Source organism: Gadus chalcogrammus, chromosome 19 (genome assembly GCF_026213295.1).
Source record: "Gadus chalcogrammus isolate NIFS_2021 chromosome 19, NIFS_Gcha_1.0, whole genome shotgun sequence".
NCBI lineage: Eukaryota > Metazoa > Chordata > Actinopteri > Gadiformes > Gadidae > Gadus > Gadus chalcogrammus.
In genome coordinates, this window is record NC_079430.1 from 3,494,412 (window position 1) to 3,518,308 (window position 23,897).

Here is a 23,897-nt window from a genome sequence, read left to right on the forward strand (position 1 = left end):
TTATGGCAGATCCAGAGTGGCACTGGGCAGATCCAATCATGTTAAACTTCAACAGACACCCGCCTTCAAGTGAGTTAACGTTTGTCAATTGATTAGGTCCAGACTCTCTGTACAAATGAAATGAAATGAAGTGAAGTACGAGAGTCTGGTAGAACCAGGCTAAGGCTGCAGCGTTTCAGTTCCCATTTATTTTTCCCGCTGTGTTAAACAGCCTTTACTCATTTGATGCATGTGATGTGTTGCATCATATATTGAGATCTTAAAATGTAATACTTTGGTTGCCGAAATAACAATAAAATCTTTGAGATATTTGAGACAATTAAATCATATTTTGGATTCATGTTTTTTGTAAACGGAAACATATTTTGTAAAAATGGAAACACTGACTCGGTTGGTGTCAGGTTCTTATTGCATTGATGGATCGGAGATTATTATGAGTTGAGGATAAAATCAAATACATTAGCAGGAAAAAAATATGAAAAAAACACATCTCGACCAACCTGCTGTATGGCATGTCTGGAGCCACGCATCGCTCAGTCATTCGGGGGCGTGGCCTCCCCCTTCCTCTGCGCACCACCGGAAGCTGACGCAAAGTTGCACGCTTTGCCCTGTTCTTGGTCGCTGTCTTGTGCTTTTTCGTTCTTCAAACCAAGTTCATCACCCGGGGTACTGGACGGACATCTGAAGACATGGCCGAGGAACTCTCGAAAGGTGCGGATAGCCTCTCAGTGGGTAAGGAAGAAGCGAGCATTAAGGGGAGTTGGCCGTACCCCAGCAGAAGGGTATTGCATCATGTTAGGTTAGCGGGCCAGCAGTTGCAGAGGATCAACCAAACTCTGCACTGCCGCCCTTCATCAGCCTCAATACTATGTTATATTGAATAACAATACTATGCTCTGTTGAATAGAATAACCGATACATAATAGTAATAAAAATAGCTGCGTCTATTTTCAGTCAGTTTTGTCACCATTTACATTTAGGCTATAGTAGAGAGCTGTGAAATTGCCTCTAGGGCCACCATACTGTGTGAAATAAAGCAAATGTTGACTATGGAAGTTATACAGAAATGTTATTATTCTTGTCTTTGGTTGTCCATGACAAAGGAACATTAGCAATGTTATTGGACATGAGACATCCGTGATTAAACATGAGACATCTGGTGATTGTTTCGACAAGTCTGCTAGATCCCTTAAAGCCACAGTTGCTTTTTTTCCAGTTAGTAGGATAGTATAGTCGATCCACTGTTTTCACCAAGGACACCCACTGGGATCTATGAAGACGGGAGTGGTTTATTTGTATTTGTGTTGATCCCAGGTGAGCTGTACGTCTCCGACAAACAGGGCAGCGACCAGGACGGAGATGGATCAGAACAGAAGCCCTTCAAAACCCCTCTGAAGGTAGGATCACAACACCACCCCCTTCTCTAACGGTAGTTAGAGCTGTGCATCTCCTCTGATGATAGTTAAAGCTGTGCACCACTTCCTCGTCCAGTAAAGGGAGGAGCTAGAGCTCTGCGCTTCCTCCATCAGTGAATGCAGGAGCTAGAGGCTGCACCTCCTAGGGAGTTTCCAGGAGGCCAAGATACTGCACAGTCATCGAATCGGTTTCCCTTTCGATCTTTCTTCCCTTAACTGTTCCATACCCGGTTGCCAAAGTAAGCTAAAATAAAAATAACATACCTAATCATTTATTTCCGTGAATAAACAAAAATAAACACAACATAATACATGGGAATGTCTACTATTTGATTTGTTAAATAATTTCTCTAATATAAATAATAACAGGGAAGGGAAGGCAAATGGAGAACCCCTTTACCAAATCATTCAAAGTCAGTGACGTGTTATTTGTATCGTTGACTATTCATGTTAATAAATTAGGATGAAATTGCTGTCTAAGCTTTGACTTACAGAGAATTGGGATTGATTACATCGCAGATACTGTTAAAAGACGATAACAGCACCTCCTCTAGTGAACTCACTGAGCTGTGAACACGGCTAAAGGGGAGGATGTACTGACGGTCTGTCCTCTGCTGTCCAGGCGCTGTCCTCCGTGGGGCAGGGGCCGCTGCCCACCCTCTACGTGGACTCCCAGACAGAGGGAGAGGTATGTCCAACACAGTTACAGAAGCTCTACTGTTCTATGGGTCTCTTTCTCTTTCTCTTTCTCTTTCTCTTTCTCTCCCCCCCCCCCCCCCCCCCCCCCTTCTCTTTAGGTCTCCTTTCTGGGTTTTTCCTTACTGTCAGGTATACCATGTCCCGTGACATGGTATACCTGACATTTGGACTGTTCGGGTCCAAATTCGGGTCCTGCTACAAAACAGTCAAAGCATGGTGGTTGTCCTTAGATGGGTCTTCTCTTCACCACGGTATGATTAAGTCTCATCTCTAGAACCTCACCCTGTGTCTGTGGTTGTCCTCAGCGCTGGGCGGTGATCTCCAAGACCCAGATGAAGAATGCTAAGAAGGCGTTGAGCAGAGATCAGGCAAAGTCGGCCTGCAAAGACCAGAAGGAGGTGAGGAGACGTCCAGGTTGGCCTCTGCCAGGGCTTCAGGCTGCTAATCAGTCATTATTTCAGAATCCATTAGCCCTTCAGCTTCAGACAATGGAATGGCGTGAGCAGACTCACAAAGTTCAGTGGATTCTCCCGTCTTATGTTTGGCTTTTAATGTGGAAATTCAACTTTTATTGTGAAATCATGTGAGACTCTCAAGGTGTAGTAACATGGGTCTTTTCAGGTGAAGTAAGGTGAGCCTTTTAATGAGAAGTCCATGTGATTTCCAGGCGGAGGACACCGACAGGAGAGAGAAGAACCTGGAGGACGCCAAGAAGATCGTGGTGGAGCAGGATCCCAGCCTTCCGGCGCCCACTACCGTACGTTTATTTATAGGGGTGCCAAGCACAAAGTGCGAAGGCAACCTATTGTAATGTTAGTGTTTTTATTAGGGCGCGAAGGCAACCTATTGTAATTGTTAGTTTTATTATTATTCTGCCACGTTTGACTTGCACAGCCTAAACTGTAATATCTTATCTATATTACCTTTTAGATAATATAGATAAGATGGAACTTTATTTCATACCATATATGGGAAATTACCTGTCATGTCATGAGGGCATAAATGCACACGCCCAAGAGCTACACAATAAATGAGGCCAGGCAGAGCCTCTAGGGCTGCAACTAACGATTATTTTAATAATCGATTATTTTTTCGATGAATCTGATAAAAAAATAAACATTTGTAATTGCTGCATCTTTATCCAAAAACTAAAAAAGAATAGAGGCACATTGTGGAAGCTCCTAGGATGTTGATTTGCTTTTACAGCTTTATTTGTTGGTAGGTTTTAACGTAGGCGGGTCTCACAAACTTGAGACACGCCTACAAACCGTTGGGCAGTGGGCACTGTAAGGAAAAACGCTGACCATAGTCCCCGTAGGACGCTGGTCTTTGCCACTCGCCAACCAACGACTATTCTAGGCCATGGGTGTGACTGTTAGGCAAGGCAACTTTATTTATATAGCCCTTTTTATACACATACTGTTATCAGTATGTTGTTTGCTTCTAGCCGGTCAACAACGTACCGCCATCCAGTGGCTGTACGTGGTACCTTTTATAGAGCACTTTTTATACACATACTGTTATCAGTATGGTGTTTGCTTCTAGCCAGTCGACAACGTACCGCCATCCAGTGGCTGAAGCACCACATTGCACCTAACATCAATTCCTTACGAGATGATGGTGTTGGACACTTCGTCAGTTAGCTCTCTCTCTGGCAGTCAGGATGTCCCTTTCGCTGACTGTTACATCCGTTTTGCGGCCGCCAAATAATTATATAATAATTTTTTTTTAATTCAAGGTATTCCTTTTTAACTTTAACTTGGTTACATTCCAAGCACCAAGAGACTCTCCAAGCTCCTAGGTGAGTAAGGTTTGCTAACCTATAGTCGTTCTTGTTTTTTATTTTATTGTTCTTAGGCCAAGATCCACAAGCTGGAGTCCCTGAGAGGCCAGAGAGTGAAGGTGTTTGGCTGGGTGCACCGGCTCAGGAGGCAGGGTATGTATGGAGAGCTCCCTGCAGACCTCCATGCAGCTTAATAAGGGCCAATTATTCTCTGGTTCTTCTTGTTTACGGAATGTAATAGTGGGTACTATTGTCAAATCTTTAGTCTTTAGAGCGTCATTTTTCAAATGGATATTTTGTTGTGCAAGTAAATATTGTTTAAACTAAAATCAACGCAGTGTGCCTTTTGATCTAGACCTTCATTAACCTTTTCTTTGCAGCAAAGAACCATTAGACCCCCATGCTAACTGGACACCAAAATGTCCATCCTAGCTGTCTGCATAAGAGGTGGTGTGCCCTCGTGGGCCTCCTTGGACCTGCGCTTAGACCTCTGTGCTGTAAGCATAACGTTAGAAGGAGGGTGATTGTTGTGTTTGGTCTCCTTTCAGGAAAGAACCTGCTGTTCATTGTGCTCAGGGACGGGACTGGCTTCCTGCAGTGTGTCCTCACTGACAAACTGGTCAGTCTGCCACAACACCCTTACTCCCACCTCAGCACTGCTGAACCCCACACCCTTACTCCCACCTCAGCACTGTAGCACTGCTGAACCCCACACCCTTACTACCACCTCAGCACTGTAGCACTGCTGAGCCCCACACCCTTACTCCCACCTCAGCACTGTAGCACTGCTGAACCCCACACCCTTACTCCCACCTCAGCACTGTAGCACTGCTGAACCCCACACCCTTACTCCCACCTCAGCACTGTAGCACTGCTGAACCCCACACCCTTACTCCCACCTCAGCACTGTAGCACTGCTGAACCCCACACCCTTACTCCCACCTCAGCACTGTAGCACTGCTGAGCACTACTGGATTGCTACACTTTTCTTTCATCTGGTTATACTTTTTCGTATACTTCTTGTTATGCCATAATACTATAGTTGTGTTTGTTGTGCATTGGTGCTATATCATTGTGTGTGTGTGTGTGTCGGTCTCAGTGTCAGTGCTACAACGCTGTGGTCCTGTCCACTGAGAGCACCGTGGCCCTCTTTGGAACCGTCACCCCCGTCCCCGAGGGCAAACAGGTGAGCATCTCCCCGGCAAGCGGCGTCCGGTTGCCACGGTGACCGCTCTGCACTTTACTAATGCACGAAGGAAGACCTGCACAACGGCAACTGCTGCCGCACCTGTATGCGGTCGCACTCCAGTAGCACATGAAGCTCTGCCTGTGTTCCCCCAGGCGCCCGGCGGCCACGAGCTGCTGTGTGACTTCTTTGAGCTGATTGGCCTTGCCCCGGCGGGCGGGGCCGACAACCTGGTGAACGAGGAGTCTGACGTGGACGTGCAGCTCAACAACCGGCACATGATGCTGAGGGGCGAGAGCATCTCCAAGATCCTGCGTGTGCGGTCCACCGTCGTGCAGTGCTTCAGGGACCACTTCTTCAGCAAGGGCTACTGCGAGGTCAGGGGGGCCACGCACACAGACGCACTACATGCTATGCCTCGTTCCTGAACACATGTTTCATCCTAATCTTTATTTGGCAAATGGTAGCACTTTCATGTGAATTTAAACTGCTAGTCCTTGCTAACGTGATAATCCACAGGTGCCACCTACCTCAGTAAGGAATCGTCTATTCTGAATTAAGACAGGACGCGGTGTGGTCCAAGTTTTTTATATATAATAAAACAGAGTGATACAGAAGTTAAATTAAAAAACAATTGAGTGGGTGGGAAAAAATACCTTTCTTTGCATAGCTGTAAAAATAAAATGGCATATTCAGGTCCCCCGCAAACCTAAAGGAGGTTTGCGAGGTCAGGGGGGCCACGCACACAGACGCACTACATGCTATGCCTCGTTCCTGAACACATGTTTCATCCTAATCTTTATTTGGCAAATGGTAGCACTTTCATGTGAATTTAAACTGCTAGTCCTTGCTAACGTGATAATCCACAGGTGCCACCTACCTCAGTAAGGAATCGTCTATTCTGAATTAAGACAGGACGCGGTGTGGTCCAAGTTTTTTATATATAATAAAACAGAGTGATACAGAAGTTAAATTAAAAAACAATTGAGTGGGTGGGAAAAAATACCTTTCTTTGCATAGCTGTAAAAATAAAATGGCATATTCAGGTCCCCCGCAAACCTAAAGGAGAGGAAGGATATTGGTTTGAACTGGATAAAGAATAATCACAAATAAAGCAAACGGTCATTGTGTTTGCATTAAGGCTGCCGCAGTAAGTCGAGTAACTATAATCATTTCTAATGTTTGAACTCCTAAACGTAACGGCCCCTGGTGATCGGCAGTTTGCTCTGTGTTGCCACGGTGCACGCCACAGTCCCTCGGAGCCCCGTCATGGAGTGGGGACCAGGATGAAGGCATAGTTGGATCTAATCGTAACAAATTAGATTTGACATCATTCACTTTGAAATGTATTGTAATGTGCGGCTGTCCAAAGGAGTTTGTTTTCCGGTGAATATATCGGAGATGTAGAGGCTTACACCAATAAACCATAGGATCGATTACACAATATATCCCTATTCAGATCATATTTTCAGTTGGTTGCGATACACCAACCTCTCTCCAGCATTAAATCGTAACATATTTTTCACATGGTTGCTTTTTCAACCTCTTTTCAATGGGGCAGACTCAGATTAGTTTTGCGCGTCCGTTCGTGTACATTCGGCGTCGGACTACTGCAACCTTGTTGACGCGTTCAACCGTCGCAGTTCAACATGGATCTCTGCCAACTTGGGGTGCGACAGAACGGTGCATTCAGCTAGAAGTGTGTCCTCTCTTCCCCTAGATCACCCCACCCACCCTGGTGCAGACCCAGGTGGAGGGCGGCTCCACCCTCTTCAAATTCAACTACTTTGGGGAGGAGGCCTACCTGACCCAGTCCTCCCAGCTCTACCTGGAGACCTGCATCCCTGCCCTGGGGGACACCTTCTGCATCTCCCAGTCCTACCGTGCCGAGCAGTCCCGCACCCGCAGACACCTGGCCGAGTAGGTACCCCCCCCAATCCCCCGCACACACAGCCTTCAATATAAAGAACGAGTGAAGAAAACAAGCATTATGTAATGGGGACCTGGATACAGAACAGGCCGACAGACTTGTCTAACCTCTGTAGATATTTCTAGCTGTGCAATATCACAAACTATGCAGAGGTACAAAAGGGAAGGTGAATGTACAATGGAAATACTAACACAAAGAAGCCAGTGCGGATGACGCTGTGCTGGTTGGATGCACCGTGTGAAGCAGTGTGTGTGCGCGTCTCCAGGTACACCCACGTGGAGGCCGAGTGCCCCTTCATGGACTTTGACGACCTGCTGTGTCGTCTGGAGGACCTGGTGTGTGGCGTGGTCGACCGCGTCCTCAAGTCCCCGGCGGCCCAGCTGCTCTACGACCTCAACCCTGTACGTACACACACACACACACACACACACACACACACACACACACACACACACACACACACACACACACACACACACACACACACACACACACACACACACACACACACACACACACACACACACACACACACACACACACACTCTGAAGGGCTTCCGTGATCTGGTCTTCACTAAACAAATGAATTCGTTTTCCATCTATTAGTCAAATAAATAAGGAAATCAAATCCAATTTATTCAGCATTTTAGAAGGAAAAAAACACTGAAAATCAGTATGCTGAATCGCAAACGAGTTGGAACGTCCTTTTTGACAAGAATATGAATGAACACTAATGCATACTTAGGCACAAACTGAAATTGGATTCAAGTAAATTTAAGGCACAAACTGAATAGATTCAAGTAACTGAAGCACAACAAGTACTGGTGGGCTTGGACATCAACAGAACTCCACTTGCAGCGCATGGGCCTGCCTCGTATTATGAATGAAGCGCATATAACAGAACATCAACAAAAATATATTATGTGTAAGACGGAAATACAGTGTCTAAAACATTTCCAGTTAACATAACACATAAGCCCACCTACTGCATCACTCATTCTTAAAAGAAAAGAGCATATCTACATGCTCGGGGATAGGCGGGTGCGGAGGCGATTTACAATCAAGCCCGCCGTGGAAAGACTCCGCTGGCACGGAGGTTGCCGGTATAGCAAAGTATTTTTGCTTTAAAAAGAGTGCATTGCACAATTTTTTCACCTATCTGGTCAAAATATTCCCACACTTGGCTTCTTTGGGTCGCCATTTTTTTTAGTGTGCACACTGCCTGCAAGTTTCACGTTTTTCTTTCTTTCTGCTTTACATATTTTAAATGGCATCAGTAAACATGTTTAATGAACAATATGTAATTAATAAAGCTAATGAATAATATTTAATTAACTTTAGGCAAAAATAAAAAAATATCTGCTACAGCTAAAGTCGAATACCCACGTCATTTCGAATATTCGAATGACCGTGCCCATCCCTCGGGCTGACGAGAGGAGGGTGCGTGGCTGTGCATGTGAACGAGTGGTGTGTCTGAGGTGCTGACCTGTGTGTTGTCTGTCTCCCAGGACTTCAAGGTTCCCAAGAGGCCCTTCAAGAGGATGCAGTACACGGAGGCCATCGCCTGGCTCAAAGAGCACGACGTCAAGAAGGAGGACGGCTCCTACTACGAGTTTGGAGAGGTACGAGTGTCTATGAGCTACCACAATACCACATCACTACTGGAGAATCTAAGGAAACAGTTAGGACAGGCGGTTAGGACAGGCGGTACAACATAACAGTCTAGTTAGGAAAATAGTACAAATAGTGAAAAATTTACATCGATTTTTTTCATAGAACACTCTTTCATAGAACACCTTTAATTATTTATAATGACAAATGAATGCATAATTTAGGATTATAAATTCCCATATTCAATCTAGAGCCAACAAAGGTTCACAATCGAACATGTCTGACCATAAGGGGACAGATAATTATACCGTTCCACTTTTAGTGAAGACAGTATAAAAGGACTTCTTACTCCTTCCTACCGGGGTCTGACCCCTCCCTGATCTATATCGGGGCCATGACTAGGACTTGCTATGCCGCGGTTGTGGTACATTTGGTTACAAAGGCTTTAACTCATGCAACAGTGATTAATATTAGCAATAGGGCATCAACATTTTTATCAGATGCCTTACAAAGGAGGTGCCCTCGACAGACTTTGGATACCCCAGGAAGAGATTTTATGAAGGACATTCATGGCCTGGTATTCTTCTCCTGATCGCATCTTAACCTGTCATTTACACATTAACACACCCCACTGGTTGATGTGAGGATCAATTCTCACGCCATTGCCGTATTGGAGTGCAACCTCTGTGACTTCAGTGAGTTCCAGGCACGTGTCCGATAAGCTTTGGCCACGATGCATCTCCTGGCTGTAGGTCATGGAGTTGTCCTTCCTGGGCTGTGCTCTGGTGCGCCCCCTCATGGCCACCAGAGCTAGCGGCGTTACCTGTGTCAGCGGTTGCTTCAGCCCGTTTGTACTTAGTGCTACCATTCCCCCTTTGACACGTAGTCACTACTCTGTCTCATAATTGCGTTGATTAAACGTCAAACATTAAGGCGAGCAAGAACACCAGTATGCGGGGCTAGTCGGACATGCCTGGTCCCTTTCCTTGTCCACATGAGGTTTCATCTACGTTGCACAAAGCAGAACACAGCACACCAGTCTCATCCCAGTTCCCTGAATGATATATTTTTTAATTGCAAACGATTTGAATGATAATATGGTTATAATTGTTTTACCAAGTGGTGAAAACAAACTCTTGATAGTTAAATCCAAGGTCTGTGGCTCTCTCTCAGGACATCCCAGAAGCCCCGGAGAGGCTGATGACCGATGCCATCGGCGAGACCATCCTGCTGTGTCGCTTCCCAGCCGAGATCAAGTCCTTCTACATGATGCGCTGCCCAGAGGACCGCCGCCTCACCGAGTCGGTCAGTCCAACAGCCCGGCCCGCTGGCTAGTTGCGGCGAGCTACAGCGAGATGCTGCGAGCTACATCTAGCTACGGCTAGATACGCCGAGCTACATCTAGCTACATCTAGCTACATCTAGCTACAGCAAGCCCCAGCTAGCTAGTCGTGTGATGGAGAGTAGTGTCTGGCTGGCGTTTTGATGGTGTTTCACTTACTGGCTTTGTGAGAGCCAGAACCCTACCGCTAGCTGGCAGAGTGGCTATGTGTTCAGCTAGCCCTGTGGCCGGATGTCTGACTGTGGCTAGGTGGTGAGCTAGCTGTATGCCATTGGCCAGCTGGCAGTGTGGATAGCGGTCTGACCGTGGCGTGTTTCCAGGTGGACGTCCTGATGCCGAACGTGGGAGAGATCGTTGGAGGCTCCATGCGTATCTGGGATTCTGAGGAGCTTCTGGAGGGCTACAAGAGGGAGGGCATCGACCCCACGCCCTACTACTGGTACACAGACCAGGTACGGCCCTCTACTGCTACACCTGTGTGGAGATGTGTATAGTAATGTGGGAGATGTGTATGGTAATGTGTAAGATGTGTATAGTAATGTGGGAGATGTGTGTATGGTTTTGTATAGTAGTGTGTGTGTGTGTCTGAGATGTGTATAGTACTGTGTGTGAGATTTGTATATCAATGAGTGTGTTTGAGATGTGTATGTTAATGTGTGTGTGTGTTTCCAGAGGAAGTACGGCTCCTGTCCCCATGGGGGGTACGGCCTGGGCCTGGAGCGGTTCCTCACCTGGCTGCTGAACCGCCACCACATCAGAGACGTGTGCCTGTACCCCCGCTTCATCTCGCGCTGCAGGCCCTGAACACACACGCACAGACACTAATACACACACACACACGCACACGGCAACACGCACGCACACGCAAAGAAACTAACACACACGCACAGACACTAATACACACACACACACACACGCACACGACAACACGCACGCACACACACAGACAGACACAAAAACACACACACACACTCTTGCCCCTGCTCTAGCTTCCTCACCTGGCTGCTGAACCGCCACCACATCAGAGACGTGTGCCTGTACCCCCGCTTCATCTCGCGCTGCAGGCCCTGAACACACACGCACAGACACTAATACACACACACGCACACGGCAACACCCACGCACACGCAAAGAAACTAACACACACGCACAGACACTAATACACACACACACACACGCACACGACAACACGCACGCACACACACAGACAGACACAAAAACACACACACACACACTCTTGCCCCTGCTCTAGCTTAACCAACAGTCCATAAAAGTGTTGTGTGCTGTGATAGCGTTTCTGTGCTGCTTTCCTATTGGGTGGAAAATAAAAATACTCTCTTACTCTGGATTTTTTTTTTTTTTTTTTCTGCTTTCACAACCACAACTATTAGTATCAACACTCTCAAAGAGACGGTTAATAACAATCTCATATTACAACATGCACATTTTATTGTTAGTTAAGTTCATTTCTTAGAGCATTGCTTAAACCCTTATATATATTCATATACAAACACACACACTCACACACACACAGTCTGAGTCCAACTTGATATAAAGGGTTAGCTTTAAAGGCCTGCTTCAAACCGTGGGAGAAAGCATGTGTTAACAATGAACAGGAACTTATTGTATAGTTCTTGCGTGTTTGTCGGCTGTGATATAAATGAGTGGCTGTGTTTGTTGGGTTATGACCGATGCTCTGATCTGGTAACTAGATCACATTCCTGGAAGGAGAAAGTAGAATCTAGTTCCTCCTTCGGTTCTGGGCCAGGAACAAGGAAACATTTGGCACATTAATGAGAATGTGGTGTGACTCATTGATTTGCAGGAGAAAGGACATATTTAATCAAGTCGTTCTCTTAACTCTTTTAATGTTTGTTCAGTCAAAGGGTTCTTTCAGATACTTTATCTATGGGCGAACAGAGGGTACAGCGGGCGCGGCTATGGTCGCAGTGGGCGTGGCTATAGTCGGAGTAGGCGGGGTCTGCCTACTACGCGTTATGACGCAGAGGAAACGTCGGCGACGCACTGGTGGTTTACTGTCAGCCAGTAAGTGTGGTGGTTTACTGTCAGTTAGTCGGTCTGTCAGAGTGGGGTTGAGGCTGAAGGACTTGTGCGCCTAGCTCCAAGAGGACATAGTGTAGCGACTGTCCAGACGTAGTTAAACCTTCCTCTTAAGCAGACCGGGCGGTGCGGAGGGACCATGATGGCGGTGCTTGGAGGCACTCGGAGGCTCATTCACCGTAGGTCAAGTGTGCTGTTAGCCATGTAGCTCTGTAACCCACTGTAGGACCCACCTGGTCCGTGCAGTCCCGTTCCCCCTGCACGCCAGAGGGACTGTGTGTCGGTGGGGTGGTTCCGCTGTGTGTGGAGCCGTATGTAGTGGGTCTGGCTGTAGCACATGTAACTTATCAACATTACTCTAGGTGACGATGTTGTGTGACTGTTAACGTTAAACACTGTTTATCCCGTACGTAAACGCTGTTTGTTTACTTGAAGAGAAGTCGTGAACTGCAAAGCTTGAGGCGGCTAGGGTTGTTTAAAGTAGGAGGATGTATAAGAAGGAGCATTTCCTAGTTACACAATTCCAATTTCTCAACTTGCATAACCCGCGCCCCCCGTGGCCATGGGGGTTACTGCAGCTGGCATTATGAAATTGAGTTCATTGATAAGCTTTGACTCTGCTGATGTAACATCAGTTGTACATAACTGTACTTAATGATTCATGACGATGATATTACGTTGTTTTGTATTGATCTACACAGGGAATATAACCCCCAGCTCTGCAGTGTTATTGAATTGAATTGCTATAGATAACATAATTATGTGTGTGTCTGTTAGTATCCAGCGTTTGTGCTTTCCTGAGGAGTCGCTGTACTGCTGCTGCACTGGCACAAACCTCTCCCATAGAGACCCTGGAGAACAGGTACACACACACACACACACACATATTCTGACATGACATTTCTCATAGACTCTTGTTGAGTGAGCGTTCTAGAATGAGCGAGCAGGTATTTCATTGGCCCTCTGATGCCTGCAGATATCGGCTCAGTGAAACTAGCATTAAACAAATTATCTGTTTCATATTAAAGTTCTCCTGTGCTTCTACAGCAGGGGTGCCCAACCAGTCGATCGCGGTCTACCAGTAGATCGCCGACAGATCCCAAGTCGATCGCGAGGGGTGAAGAAAAAAAAAAAAAAAAAGATTTTTTTTTTTTTTTTTAATGAAATTAAATTTGCGCGGGACATATACGCGCGGTAGCGCATGTGCTGTTAACAGCAGTTGAAAGCCGTCAACAGTAGTTACACACTCCTAAACGTTGGCATGGCTGAGGGGAAACAAGCTAAGACCTACCATTTTCACCCTGAGTGGGAGGAAGATTATTGATTATCGTTGAGAAGGTGCCGTGCGCAGACGGAATGAAACCCCCACTGAAGTCCGTAGGTTCACGATACAACCCCCTCCCCCCCGTCAACAATTGTTCTCTACCCCCCCCCCCCCCCCCCCCCGGCTTGAAGGTAGGTTTGCTGGTAGATCTCGGGAGGTTGGCTACTTGAAAAGTAGATCTTGGGTCAAAAAAGGTTGGGCACCCCTGTTCTACAGTATATTCCACTTATACTGGAGAAATGTAATATGTGTTGCAGGTGTAGTTAGTATCCGAAAAAACCCAAGTGGCACTTCTTCTGGCTAATAGTCATTTTATCACATAGCTAACACAAATCACACTTTATCACCACTTTTGGCTTACATTAAGCATATATATATATATACATACCACACACACTGCATGTAGCTAACATACGTTACATGTAGCTAACATTCGTAGCAGAGCATACAGCTAATATGTAACACTTCTGGCTAACATAAAGCATGTAGATCACATGTCAGTAGTAAGTGCCAGCCAATGTTTCAGGAAGCCCAAGACGGGGATCCTGATGCTGAACATGGGCGGGCCGGAGAAGCTAGAGGACGTCCACGACTTTCTGCTCCGCCTCTTCAAGGACACGGACCTCATGAAGCTTCCTGTACAGAGGTAAGCTCACACGCCATTGGTCGTGACTCGTGATCGATGGTATTGGAGTATTAGACCTTAACCATGCTTGTTTAATGAACTCATCAGCTTTCAAGTTGTCTCGTGTTCAGTGTTGCCTGATTGGGCGGGAAATCTGGCCCAATCTGGCAACACTGCTCGTGTTCCTGTTGACGTAAAGGAAGATCCCAGTGTTACACTCTATGTTCATTTGAACACGCAGTATGATTAGGCGAGTTGGGAACACGAGATGTAACCATGGAGGGTAATAGACTGTATGGTTCTCCCTCCTCCTGATGGAACACTATAACCCCCACAGTGAGCTGATGGAGGGTAATGATGGAGGGTATAACGGGTATGGTTCCCCTCACAGTGAGCTGATGGAGGGTAATAACGGGTATGGTTCCCCTCACAGTGAGCTGATGGAGGGTAATAACGGGTATGGTTCCCCTCACAGTGAGCTGATGGAGGGTAATGATAGAGGGTAATAACGGGTATGGTTCCCTTCACAGTAAGCTGATGGAGGGTAATAATAGAGGGTAATGATGGAGGGTAAAGATAGAGGGTAATAACGGGTATGGTTCCCCTCACAGTGAGCTGATGGAGGGTAATGATAGAGGGTAATAATGGGTATGGTTCCCCTCACAGTAAGCTGATGGAGGGTAATAATAGAGGGTAATGATGGAGGGTAAAGATAGAGGGTAATAACGGGTATGTTCCCCTCACAGTGAGCTGATGGAGGGTAATGATAGAGGGTAATAACGGGTATGGTTCCCCTCACAGTGAGCTGATGGAGGGTAATGATAGAGGGTAATAACGGGTATGGTTCCCCTCACAGTGAGCTGATGGAGGGTAATGATAGAGGGTAATAACGGGTATGGTTCCCCTCACAGTGAGCTGATGGAGGGTAATGATGGAGGGTAATAACGGGTATGGTTCCCCTCACAGTGAGCTGATGGAGGGTAATAACGGGTATGGTTCCCCTCACAGTGAGCTGATGGAGGGTAATGATAGAGGGTAATAACGGGTATGGTTCCCCTCACAGTAAGCTGATGGAGGGTAATAATAGAGGGTAATGATGGAGGGTAAAGATAGAGGGTATAACGGGTATGGTTCCCCTCACAGTGAGCTGATGGAGGGTAATGATAGAGGGTAATAATGGGTATGGTTCCCCTCACAGTAAGCTGATGGAGGGTAATAATAGAGGGTAATGATGGAGGGTAAAGATAGAGGGTAATAACGGGTATGTTCCCCTCATAGTGAGCTGATGGAGGGTAATGATAGAGGGTAATAACGGGTATGGTTCCCCTCACAGTAAGCTGATGGAGGGTAATGATAGAGGGTAATAACGGGTATGGTTCCCCTCACAGTGAGCTGATGGAGGGTAATGATAGAGGGTAATAACGGGTATGGTTCCCCTCACAGTAAGCTGATGGAGGGTAATGATAGAGGGTAATAACGGGTATGGTTCCCCTCACACAGAGCTGATGGAGGGTAATGATAGAGGGTAATAACGGGTATGGTTCCCCTCACAGTAAGCTGATGGAGGGTAATGATAGAGGGTAATAACGGGTATGGTTCCCCTCACAGTAAGCTGATGGAGGGTAATGATGGAGGGTAATAACGGGTATGGTTCCCCTCACAGTGAGCTGATGGAGGGTAATGATAGAGGGTAATAACGGGTATGGTTCCCCTCACAGTAAGCTGATGGAGGGTAATGATAGAGGGTAATAACGGGTATGGTTCCCCTCACAGTGAGCTGATGGAGGGTAATAACGGGTATGGTTCCCCTCACAGTAAGCTGATGGAGGGTAATGATAGAGGGTACTAACGGGTATGGTTCCCCTCACAGTGAGCTGATGGAGGGTAATGATAGAGGGTAATAACGGGTATGGTTCCCCTCACAGTGAGCTGATGGAGGGTAATGATAGAGGGTAATAACGGGTATGGTTCCCCTCATAGTGAGCTGATGGAGGGTAATGATAGAGGGTAATAACGGGTATGGTTCCCCTCACAGTAAGCTGGGGCCGCTGATCGCCAGACGGCGGACACCAAAGATCCAGGAGCAGTACAGCCGCATCGGAGGAGGCTCCCCGATCAAGCACTGGACCTCCATGCAGGGGGAGGGCATGGTGCGGCTCCTGGACCAGATGTCCCCCGACACGGGTGAGGAGAGCGGCCTAGTCCGTTGACATAGCGGACCACTGGCGCCGAGCCGCTTCCCGCCGTAACCCGCTCTGATCCCTGGGTTAGTCTGGAGTAGTCCGTGGATCACACGGAGGCCGGTACCATGTGAATATAGCTGGACATCTAGTCACCTCTCAATCTGCTCATGGGTTTGAGTCGTACCCTATGCACACTGGGCTTCTCTAAAGGTTATTAAAGCAGGCCTCGGTAGCGGATCATGTGTGTTCCTTCCCTATCGAGGCAGAACAGACAGAGGGCTCTCGCTGCTCCCCCGATCAGATCAGTCCAGCTGGTGTACGTTGGGTCTCAGCCTTATGTCTGTTGAAGAAATGTTCTCCTGAAAGATCTTTATCAACTCTTATTCTTAAAGACGGATTTATCCTGATGAAGCCAGGTGTTCATCATCACAGTTGAGTGTTATAAATGTAATATGCTAACACTGCATGTCAGGGTAAACGATCACAAAGATATCAATGCGAAACTGTCAAGCGTTTCCAAATCCATATGATACCTTGTGTATTGTCAATCCCCTGGGTCGGGATAGCCGGTAGAAGGGCTGGTGTGTGTTGGAGATAAGGGGTTGCGCTGGGGTGTGTTCTCACAACCCACCCTGATAACGTGTTGTGGTCATGGAGACCACCCCAACTGGTCTCCATGTAGCACCCCTTCTCTCCCTAGCTCAGGCTGCGTCCGGAGACCATCCCTCTCCCTCCTGCTCTGTTTGGAGCCCCTCCTTGAGTAGTGGGTCTGTTTGGCGCTCCTAATCCTGACCTCTGAATGAAGAATCACAATGAAGTGGCCCAGAGCACACACTCAGTTGTACACCTCGCTACAACTCTGTTGTATACCTCGCTACAGTGTACCTCTCTACAACACTGTTGTATACCTCGCTACAACTCTGCTGTATACCTCGCTACAACACTGTTGTATACCTCGCTACAACTCTGTTATGTACCCCTCTACAACTCTGTTGTATGCCTCGGTACCATACATGTGCGCTCTGCATATTTGCGGCCATTGTTGGAGTGAACATCAGAAGGCCTTCTGGGTACATCTGTTGAACTGGGACATCCTGGAACATGTGGGAGGGGGGGGGGGGGGGGGGGGGGGGTGGAGGAGGCGGGGGGAGACAGGACAGGGCATGAGGATCCTGGATCAAAGCACTAACCTGGCCTCTCTGTTCCCAGCGCCTCACAAATTCTACATCGGCTTCCGCTACGTCCACCCGCTGACGGAGGAGTCCATCGAAGAGATGGAGAAGGACGGGATAGAGAGGGCAGTCGCCTTCACCCAGTACCCCCAGTACAGCTGTTCTACTACAGGTAATACCAGTAGTACCCCTAGTAATACTACAGTATTATATGCACACTACTTAACACTACCCAGTTATGGACATAAAAAAGTATATATATGTATGTCTGTATGTATGAAGGTGTGTGCATTATCAATAAGTAGTAAACATTTCCATAGATATATATTTATATTTTGTATACTTTATACATCAGTTTGTTTTTATTTTTTGTGTCGAACAGGAAGCAGCCTGAACGCCATCTACCGTTACTATAGAGACCGGGGGGAGGGGCCCAAGATGCGCTGGAGCGTGATCGACCGCTGGCCCACCCACCCTCTGCTGGTGGAGGTGAGACACACACTTCAGTCAGACTTACACAGGACAACGAGAGTAAAGATGAAAGAACGCCTGAGGTGGGAGCACGGGTGTGGTGACAGACCGACCTGTTTGTCAGTGAGGACACTCAGCAGAAGCTGGTCCCGTCCCTGAGCACGATGAACCGAGGGTTCTCTTGTAGAGCCATCCTCGTTCACTGAGTCATTTCTAAGTCAATCCTTTTTTAACCTTCTCCTCATGAAGTCATTTGAAATGAAGCAGTAAGTTATAACATTGTGAAGGAGGTATTTCAATGTTCTTTCCTTGACAGTGTTTTGCAGATCACATCCGCAACGAGCTGCTGAAGTTTCCGGAAGATAAGAGGAATGAAGTCGTGATCCTCTTCTCCGCACACTCTCTCCCCATGGCCGTGAGTCCTGTTTAGACCCCACTCTCTGCCATCATGAGTCCTGTGTAGACCCCTCTACCATCATGAGTCCTGTGTAGACCCCTCTACCATCATGAGTCCTGCGTAGACCCCACTCTCTACCATCATGAGTCCTGCGTAGACCCCACTCTCTACCATCATGAGGACTGCGTAGACCCCACTCTCTACCATCATGAGTCCTGCGTAGACCCCACTCTCTACCATCATGAGTCCTGCGTAGACCCCACACTCTACCATCATGAGTCCTGCGTAGACCCCACTCTACTCTACCATCATGTGTCCTGCGTAGACTCCGCTCTCTCCCCATCATGAGTCCTGCGTAGACTCCGCTCTCTCCCCATCATGAGTCCTGCGTAGACTCCGCTCTCTCCCCATCATGATTCCTGCGTAGACTCCATTCCATTTTCATATATCATGATTTTTGGATTTGGATTCTGATCTCTGAAATGAGGACTAATGATACTCACTATAGCTTTCCCTCAAGGTGGACCAATCATTCCACTTCGCCACAGGAAGCGCCATGCCCATTTACCAATGCACTTCCTTGTTGTCTCCTCTGCGTGGTGGGGGTGTAGGTGGTGAACCGCGGCGACCCCTATCCCCAGGAGGTGGGGGCCACGGTCCAGAGAGTCATGGAGGCTCTGGACCACTGTAACCCCTACAGGCTCGTGTGGCAGTCCAAGGTCTGCACACACAACACACACCACACACACCAAGGAGGAGGGAATCTAACCTGTTGGCCTATTTTTTATTGTTATATAGAGACTGGCCACAAGGGGGCAATGTGTCTCTATTAATCCTAAGAACCTTACTTTATCAATCTGAATACACACTCCCCATTGCCAAAGCGGCTGAAGTTATATTAGGTACAAATATCAATGATAATAAATCTAATCACATTAAATAAAGACCCTACAATAGAAAACACAATACCAATCTGTCACCTCCCTGTGCAGCTGTGATGTGTAGGGTCCTCTTGCGTCCGCTGGGTATGTGTGTGCTAACTGAGGGCTGGTTCCCGGCGCTCCCCAGGTGGGGCCCATGGCGTGGCTGGGGCCCCAGACAGACGACGTGATCAAGGGTCTGTGTGAGCGGGGGAAGAAGAACCTGCTGCTGGTCCCCATCGCCTTCACCTCCGACCACATCGAGACGCTCCACGAGCTGGACATAGAGTACTCACAGGTCCTGGGGGAGGAGGTAGGACCACTCACTCACTCACTCACTCACTCACTCACTCACTCACTCACTCACTCACTCACTCACTCACTCACTCACTCACTCACTCACTCACTCACTCACTCCTCGTTCACTCGTTACTCACTCGCTCACTGGTTACTCACTCGTTCACTCGTTACTCACTCACTACTCGTTCACTCGCTCACTCGTTACTCACTCACTACTCGTTCACTCGTTACTCGTTCACTCGTTACTCACTCGCTCACTCGTTACTCACTCACTACTCGTTCACTCGTTACTCGTTCACTCGTTACTCACTCGCTCACTCGTTCACTCGTTACTCACTCGTTCACTCACTCGTTCACTCAGTCGCTCACTCATTACTCACTCGTTCACTCACTCACTACTCACTCATTACTCACTCACTACTCACTCACTACTCACTCACTCGCTCACTCGTTCACTCATTACTCACTCGTTCACTCGTTCACTCATTACTCACTCGCTCACTCATTAGTCACTCATTACTCACTCATTACTCACTCAACTCGTTCACTCGTTCACTCATTACTCACTCACTCGTTCACTCATTACTCGTTCACTCATTATTCACTCATTACTCACTCATTAGTTCACTCATTATTCACTCATTACTCACTCATTCGTTCACTCATTACTCAATCGTTCACTCACTCATTACTCAATTTGTTCACTCACTCATTACTCAATCGTTCACTCACTCATTACTCAATCGTTCACTCACTCACTCACTCACTGACTCATTCATTAATACAAGTCACTGGTCTTGCTAGATATAAGATTAAGTAATGCCAAGGGAAGCTCAAAATGGGCCTTCTAGGGTCTGACTCTAATACACTTTATACATTTAAACTGAATGGGACACCGCAGGTATGTGTAGTGTCTGTTTTTCATTCTTTGCTTGTATTTATGCTCTCCAGTGTGGGGTGGAGAATATTAGACGAGCTGAGTCTCTGAACGGGAATCCTCTGTTCATGAAGGTTTGTACGCACACACACATACATTACATACATACACTACATTTTGTATATTTAAGCAATATCACACGAGAGGTCGTGCTGTTGTCCTGAACATCAGCCTCGGACCGTAGGCCCAGTGCCGAAGATAATCCCAGCCGTGCTGATATTCAGTACAACAGCACGACCTTCAGTGGGAAATTGCTTTTATAAAACAGTTCTACAAGCACCATTTATTAGTTAACAGTAATCAGCAACAACAGATTATGATTTGTTTGTTTATTTAATGATTTATTTGACTTCACCAACACAAATAGATCCGCGACTGGGACTGAACTGTTGCCAAGCAACACATAAACACACTAGCTTAATAACATTAATGGTTATTAAAACACCTGTAAAGCAGTATGATGCATGTATTGTTAAAAGTCCCAGTTCAATCAATTTCTCAATATATTTGGCCCATATATCTCTTTATAGTTCTAAAGATGTCCTTGTATATAGTTCTATAGATGTCCCTGTATACAGTTCTATAGATGTCCCAGTATATATGTCCAGACGTCATAAGGGGGTCTCATGGTGTGATCATGAATCCTCTGAAGCCAGCTTTCCGAGTTGCACTTTTGAGGTTGTTTCCGGTCTCGGAGCATTTATAGCGTTCCCGTTCGACTTTGTGATTGTGTCATGAAATTGGCTAGTCGTTGTTTTTTTATTAGCCTCTTTAGCAAACCAGCGCAAAAACAAACAACACAACTTTACATTGTATTGCACGCACAGCAAGACCCTGCAATGCATACATTGGTGACCGGAATATAGTAGCAATGTAATCAAGTGTGTACGAGCATTTAAAATCATTTAAAATGACCAACGTCTTCACGTGCACAGCCATTTTGCTGAGGGCATCATCACTGAGAGATGAAGACAAAAAGGGGGCGTGCCTCCGAGAAACGCCGCAAAACCACCCCACCCTATGAACAGGGTGGGACGGGGAGCCTCTGCTTGAGGAGGGTTTCTGACGCGTTGGTTCTGACTAACCAACCCGTTGCTGCTCGCATGTGTAGCGGTGCATGGCGGCTGGGTGGCGGTGCGGGCGAGCAGAACCAGGTGATGACGGGTGTCTCTCTCTCTCTCTCTTTTTCTCTCTCTGCAGGCACTAGCGCAGCTGGTCCAGTCCCACCTGATCTCCGATCAGCCCTGCTCCCGCCAGCTCACCCTCAGGTGCCCCCTCTGCATCAACCCCACCTGCGGAGAGGCCAAGGCCTTCTTCTCCGCCCAGAAGGCGTGACCGTCCCCGCCAAGCACCACCCACCTTATGACCGCCTGTAGTACCACACAGAGGATCCATAAGACTGCATAGAGATAGTGACATGCTGCATAATATGGTGTACATTACGCTTAGGATGGACACACACACACCACATACAACAGAACACAACACACACACACTTCCAGGATGGAAAAAACAGCCCACTAATCTGGTATACAAGAGTCACAAACGAGTGCAGACGACAGGAAGTTGTTATTTATTGGTTATTTATTCGCCTCACACACTCGGCCCCTGAACATGTGTGTAGGAAACCCTGTCGGCCCCTGCTGATGGATATTGGGACGGCATTGATGTCGTTTCCAGCCTGCGTCTCGCTAAGTCCCCACCACATTGGTCAGCTTCTGATATCACGCTCTATCTCTAATCCCTGCCTTCTGATTGGAGGAGAAAGGGAAATTAAGTGCTTCACATTAATATGTAAGGTATGGTTTAACTCTAAGACAGCACATCTGACGCAGAAACATTTAGTATTAGAATTATTATTGGTAGTTTAATTTTTCTTCAGGAGCAGTGTAGAACTGTGCACAAATCTCTTCCCTTTATCACTTACAGGATTTGCTCTGGAGTTCAGTGTCTTCTGTGGGATTTGAGCGATAACCATGGTCACCTCATTAGTAATTTAAGGGTGGCTCACTAGATGGCTACTTTTAGATCAGTTATGCCGGGTGCAGTTCACTAATCGGACACCAGCGGCAGTGGTGGTAGATCTTCCAACAGTCAGTAAAATCTCGAATATCGTTAATATTTCTGGTGCTTCGATCTGCTTCTCTTTTTTTCATGCTAGTCGCCATCCCAACCACTACGTGGTTCATGCTACCTTATCCCACCCTAACGGGAGATCGGACTCCATCTAGACTCCTGTCATGCCACCACTGGGTTTTAAACCAGATTTCAAATGGGATTATCTTTCCAAGGTTAGCTTGGCTAGAACAAGTTTAGCTACACTAACATGTTCCACTGAAGTCATGACTAGAGCGAAGTGACGAGTACACAAAATGGATCCACTGACCATGGCCTTGTAATGGTAGAATGCAAGGGAATCGGGTATAGAGACAGATCTGTCTATCTATATATATATATATATATATATATATATGAAAATGTATAGAGATAAATCTCTCAATCTCTGTTATATCTTGTAAGGTTTCCTGGGGAGCAGATTTGTTCACCATTCAGGCACAATGCAGTACTTTTTTCTATTTATTTTTTTGTGGTATTTTCTTCTTATTTTCCACCTTCCTCTTGAGTTCAAGGTAAACCGAACATGACCGGGTACATCCTGGGAATGAATGTCCTGGTTTTCTGCTTAATGTTACATTTGGTTGCCCTGGATCCACTACTGGGCTGTGGGTCAATGTTCTCAGATGTGTGTCCCTCTTCTCAGATGTATGTGCCCACACATTGAATGCCCTTCCTTTCCTGAGGATGAGCTGAACGACGTTGTGTGTGCTGATCTCTAAAGCCTTGATTATGTGCCTTTTTACAAGCTCAACGGCTGGATCTTTGCTTTCCCATGCATGTGTACTTCAACTAAGTTTCCAGATAGGAACGGAAGCGTCACTGAAGTGGATCCCGACCCTGTGCTCTGGGCTGAAGTGTTCTGTACTGAGGCTCCTAGCACCATACCACCGCCGGGGGTATCTGGGCTGGCGTTGTTCATATCATCCAATACTTAATTGGGGAGCACATTAAAGGTACCTCTTGGACCGCTACAATGCTCCGTTGTTTCCTGATGTCCAGTGGTCTTCCACAGGTGAACATGCCCCTAGTACCCATCGTTTGGCTTGTCTTTTGCAGGGTTTGTTTGGTTTTAGTGTAAAGTTCACAGAAATGCTCGTCGTATTTGAAGACGTTTTGTTTCTGGACGTCCTAATGCATTAACTGTGAGCTGTCCTTTCTGTAAAGGAGGCTAAAGTTTGTTTGTATTTCTTTGAATTTACATTAAGCCGGGTTATCTGCCAGCTAAGAGCTCGCTAATTCATATAGCATTTTTTTTTTTAAAGGTATTTATTAATCCTTTCATAGGTCATCCACCTCATGCTGTTCAGACGTGTATCTTTTTATATTTAAGAGACCCAAATATAATGGGATGAAATGTATGATCAGTCTTCCTTCAAAATAAAAGCGCTCAATGGCCTAAGTGAGTCGTTGTCTGTTATCATCT

At 46.8% G+C, this 23,897-nt stretch overlaps 2 protein-coding genes across 3 annotated transcripts; both read left to right on the plus strand.

Annotated features, from left to right (window-relative positions):
- Positions 1-554: 554 nt before the first annotated feature.
- On the plus strand, positions 555-10,958 carry nars1 (asparaginyl-tRNA synthetase 1). Of its 2 annotated transcripts, none has more exons than XM_056578355.1 (15): positions 555-711; positions 1,315-1,397; positions 2,038-2,103; positions 2,420-2,512; positions 2,782-2,871; positions 3,972-4,050; positions 4,446-4,516; positions 4,997-5,083; positions 5,239-5,460; positions 6,804-7,003; positions 7,279-7,414; positions 8,522-8,635; positions 9,798-9,929; positions 10,287-10,418; positions 10,639-10,958. In XM_056578355.1, the coding sequence occupies exons 1-15, from the start codon at positions 690-692 to the stop codon at positions 10,768-10,770; spliced, it is 1,659 nt and encodes a 552-aa protein (XP_056434330.1). In that variant the 5' UTR covers positions 555-689; the 3' UTR covers positions 10,771-10,958. The 2 variants fall into 2 exon arrangements, with proteins under 2 accessions (XP_056434330.1, XP_056434329.1); XM_056578354.1 differs by having other exon boundaries at positions 556-732.
- Positions 10,959-11,305: 347 nt separating this feature from the next.
- On the plus strand, positions 11,306-23,897 carry fech (ferrochelatase). Its single transcript, XM_056578356.1, has 11 exons — positions 11,306-12,206; positions 12,805-12,889; positions 13,878-13,997; positions 16,012-16,160; positions 17,369-17,503; positions 17,714-17,820; positions 18,119-18,217; positions 18,811-18,918; positions 19,268-19,432; positions 20,371-20,430; positions 21,557-23,897. The coding sequence occupies exons 1-11, from the start codon at positions 12,167-12,169 to the stop codon at positions 21,689-21,691; spliced, it is 1,203 nt and encodes a 400-aa protein (XP_056434331.1). The 5' UTR covers positions 11,306-12,166; the 3' UTR covers positions 21,692-23,897.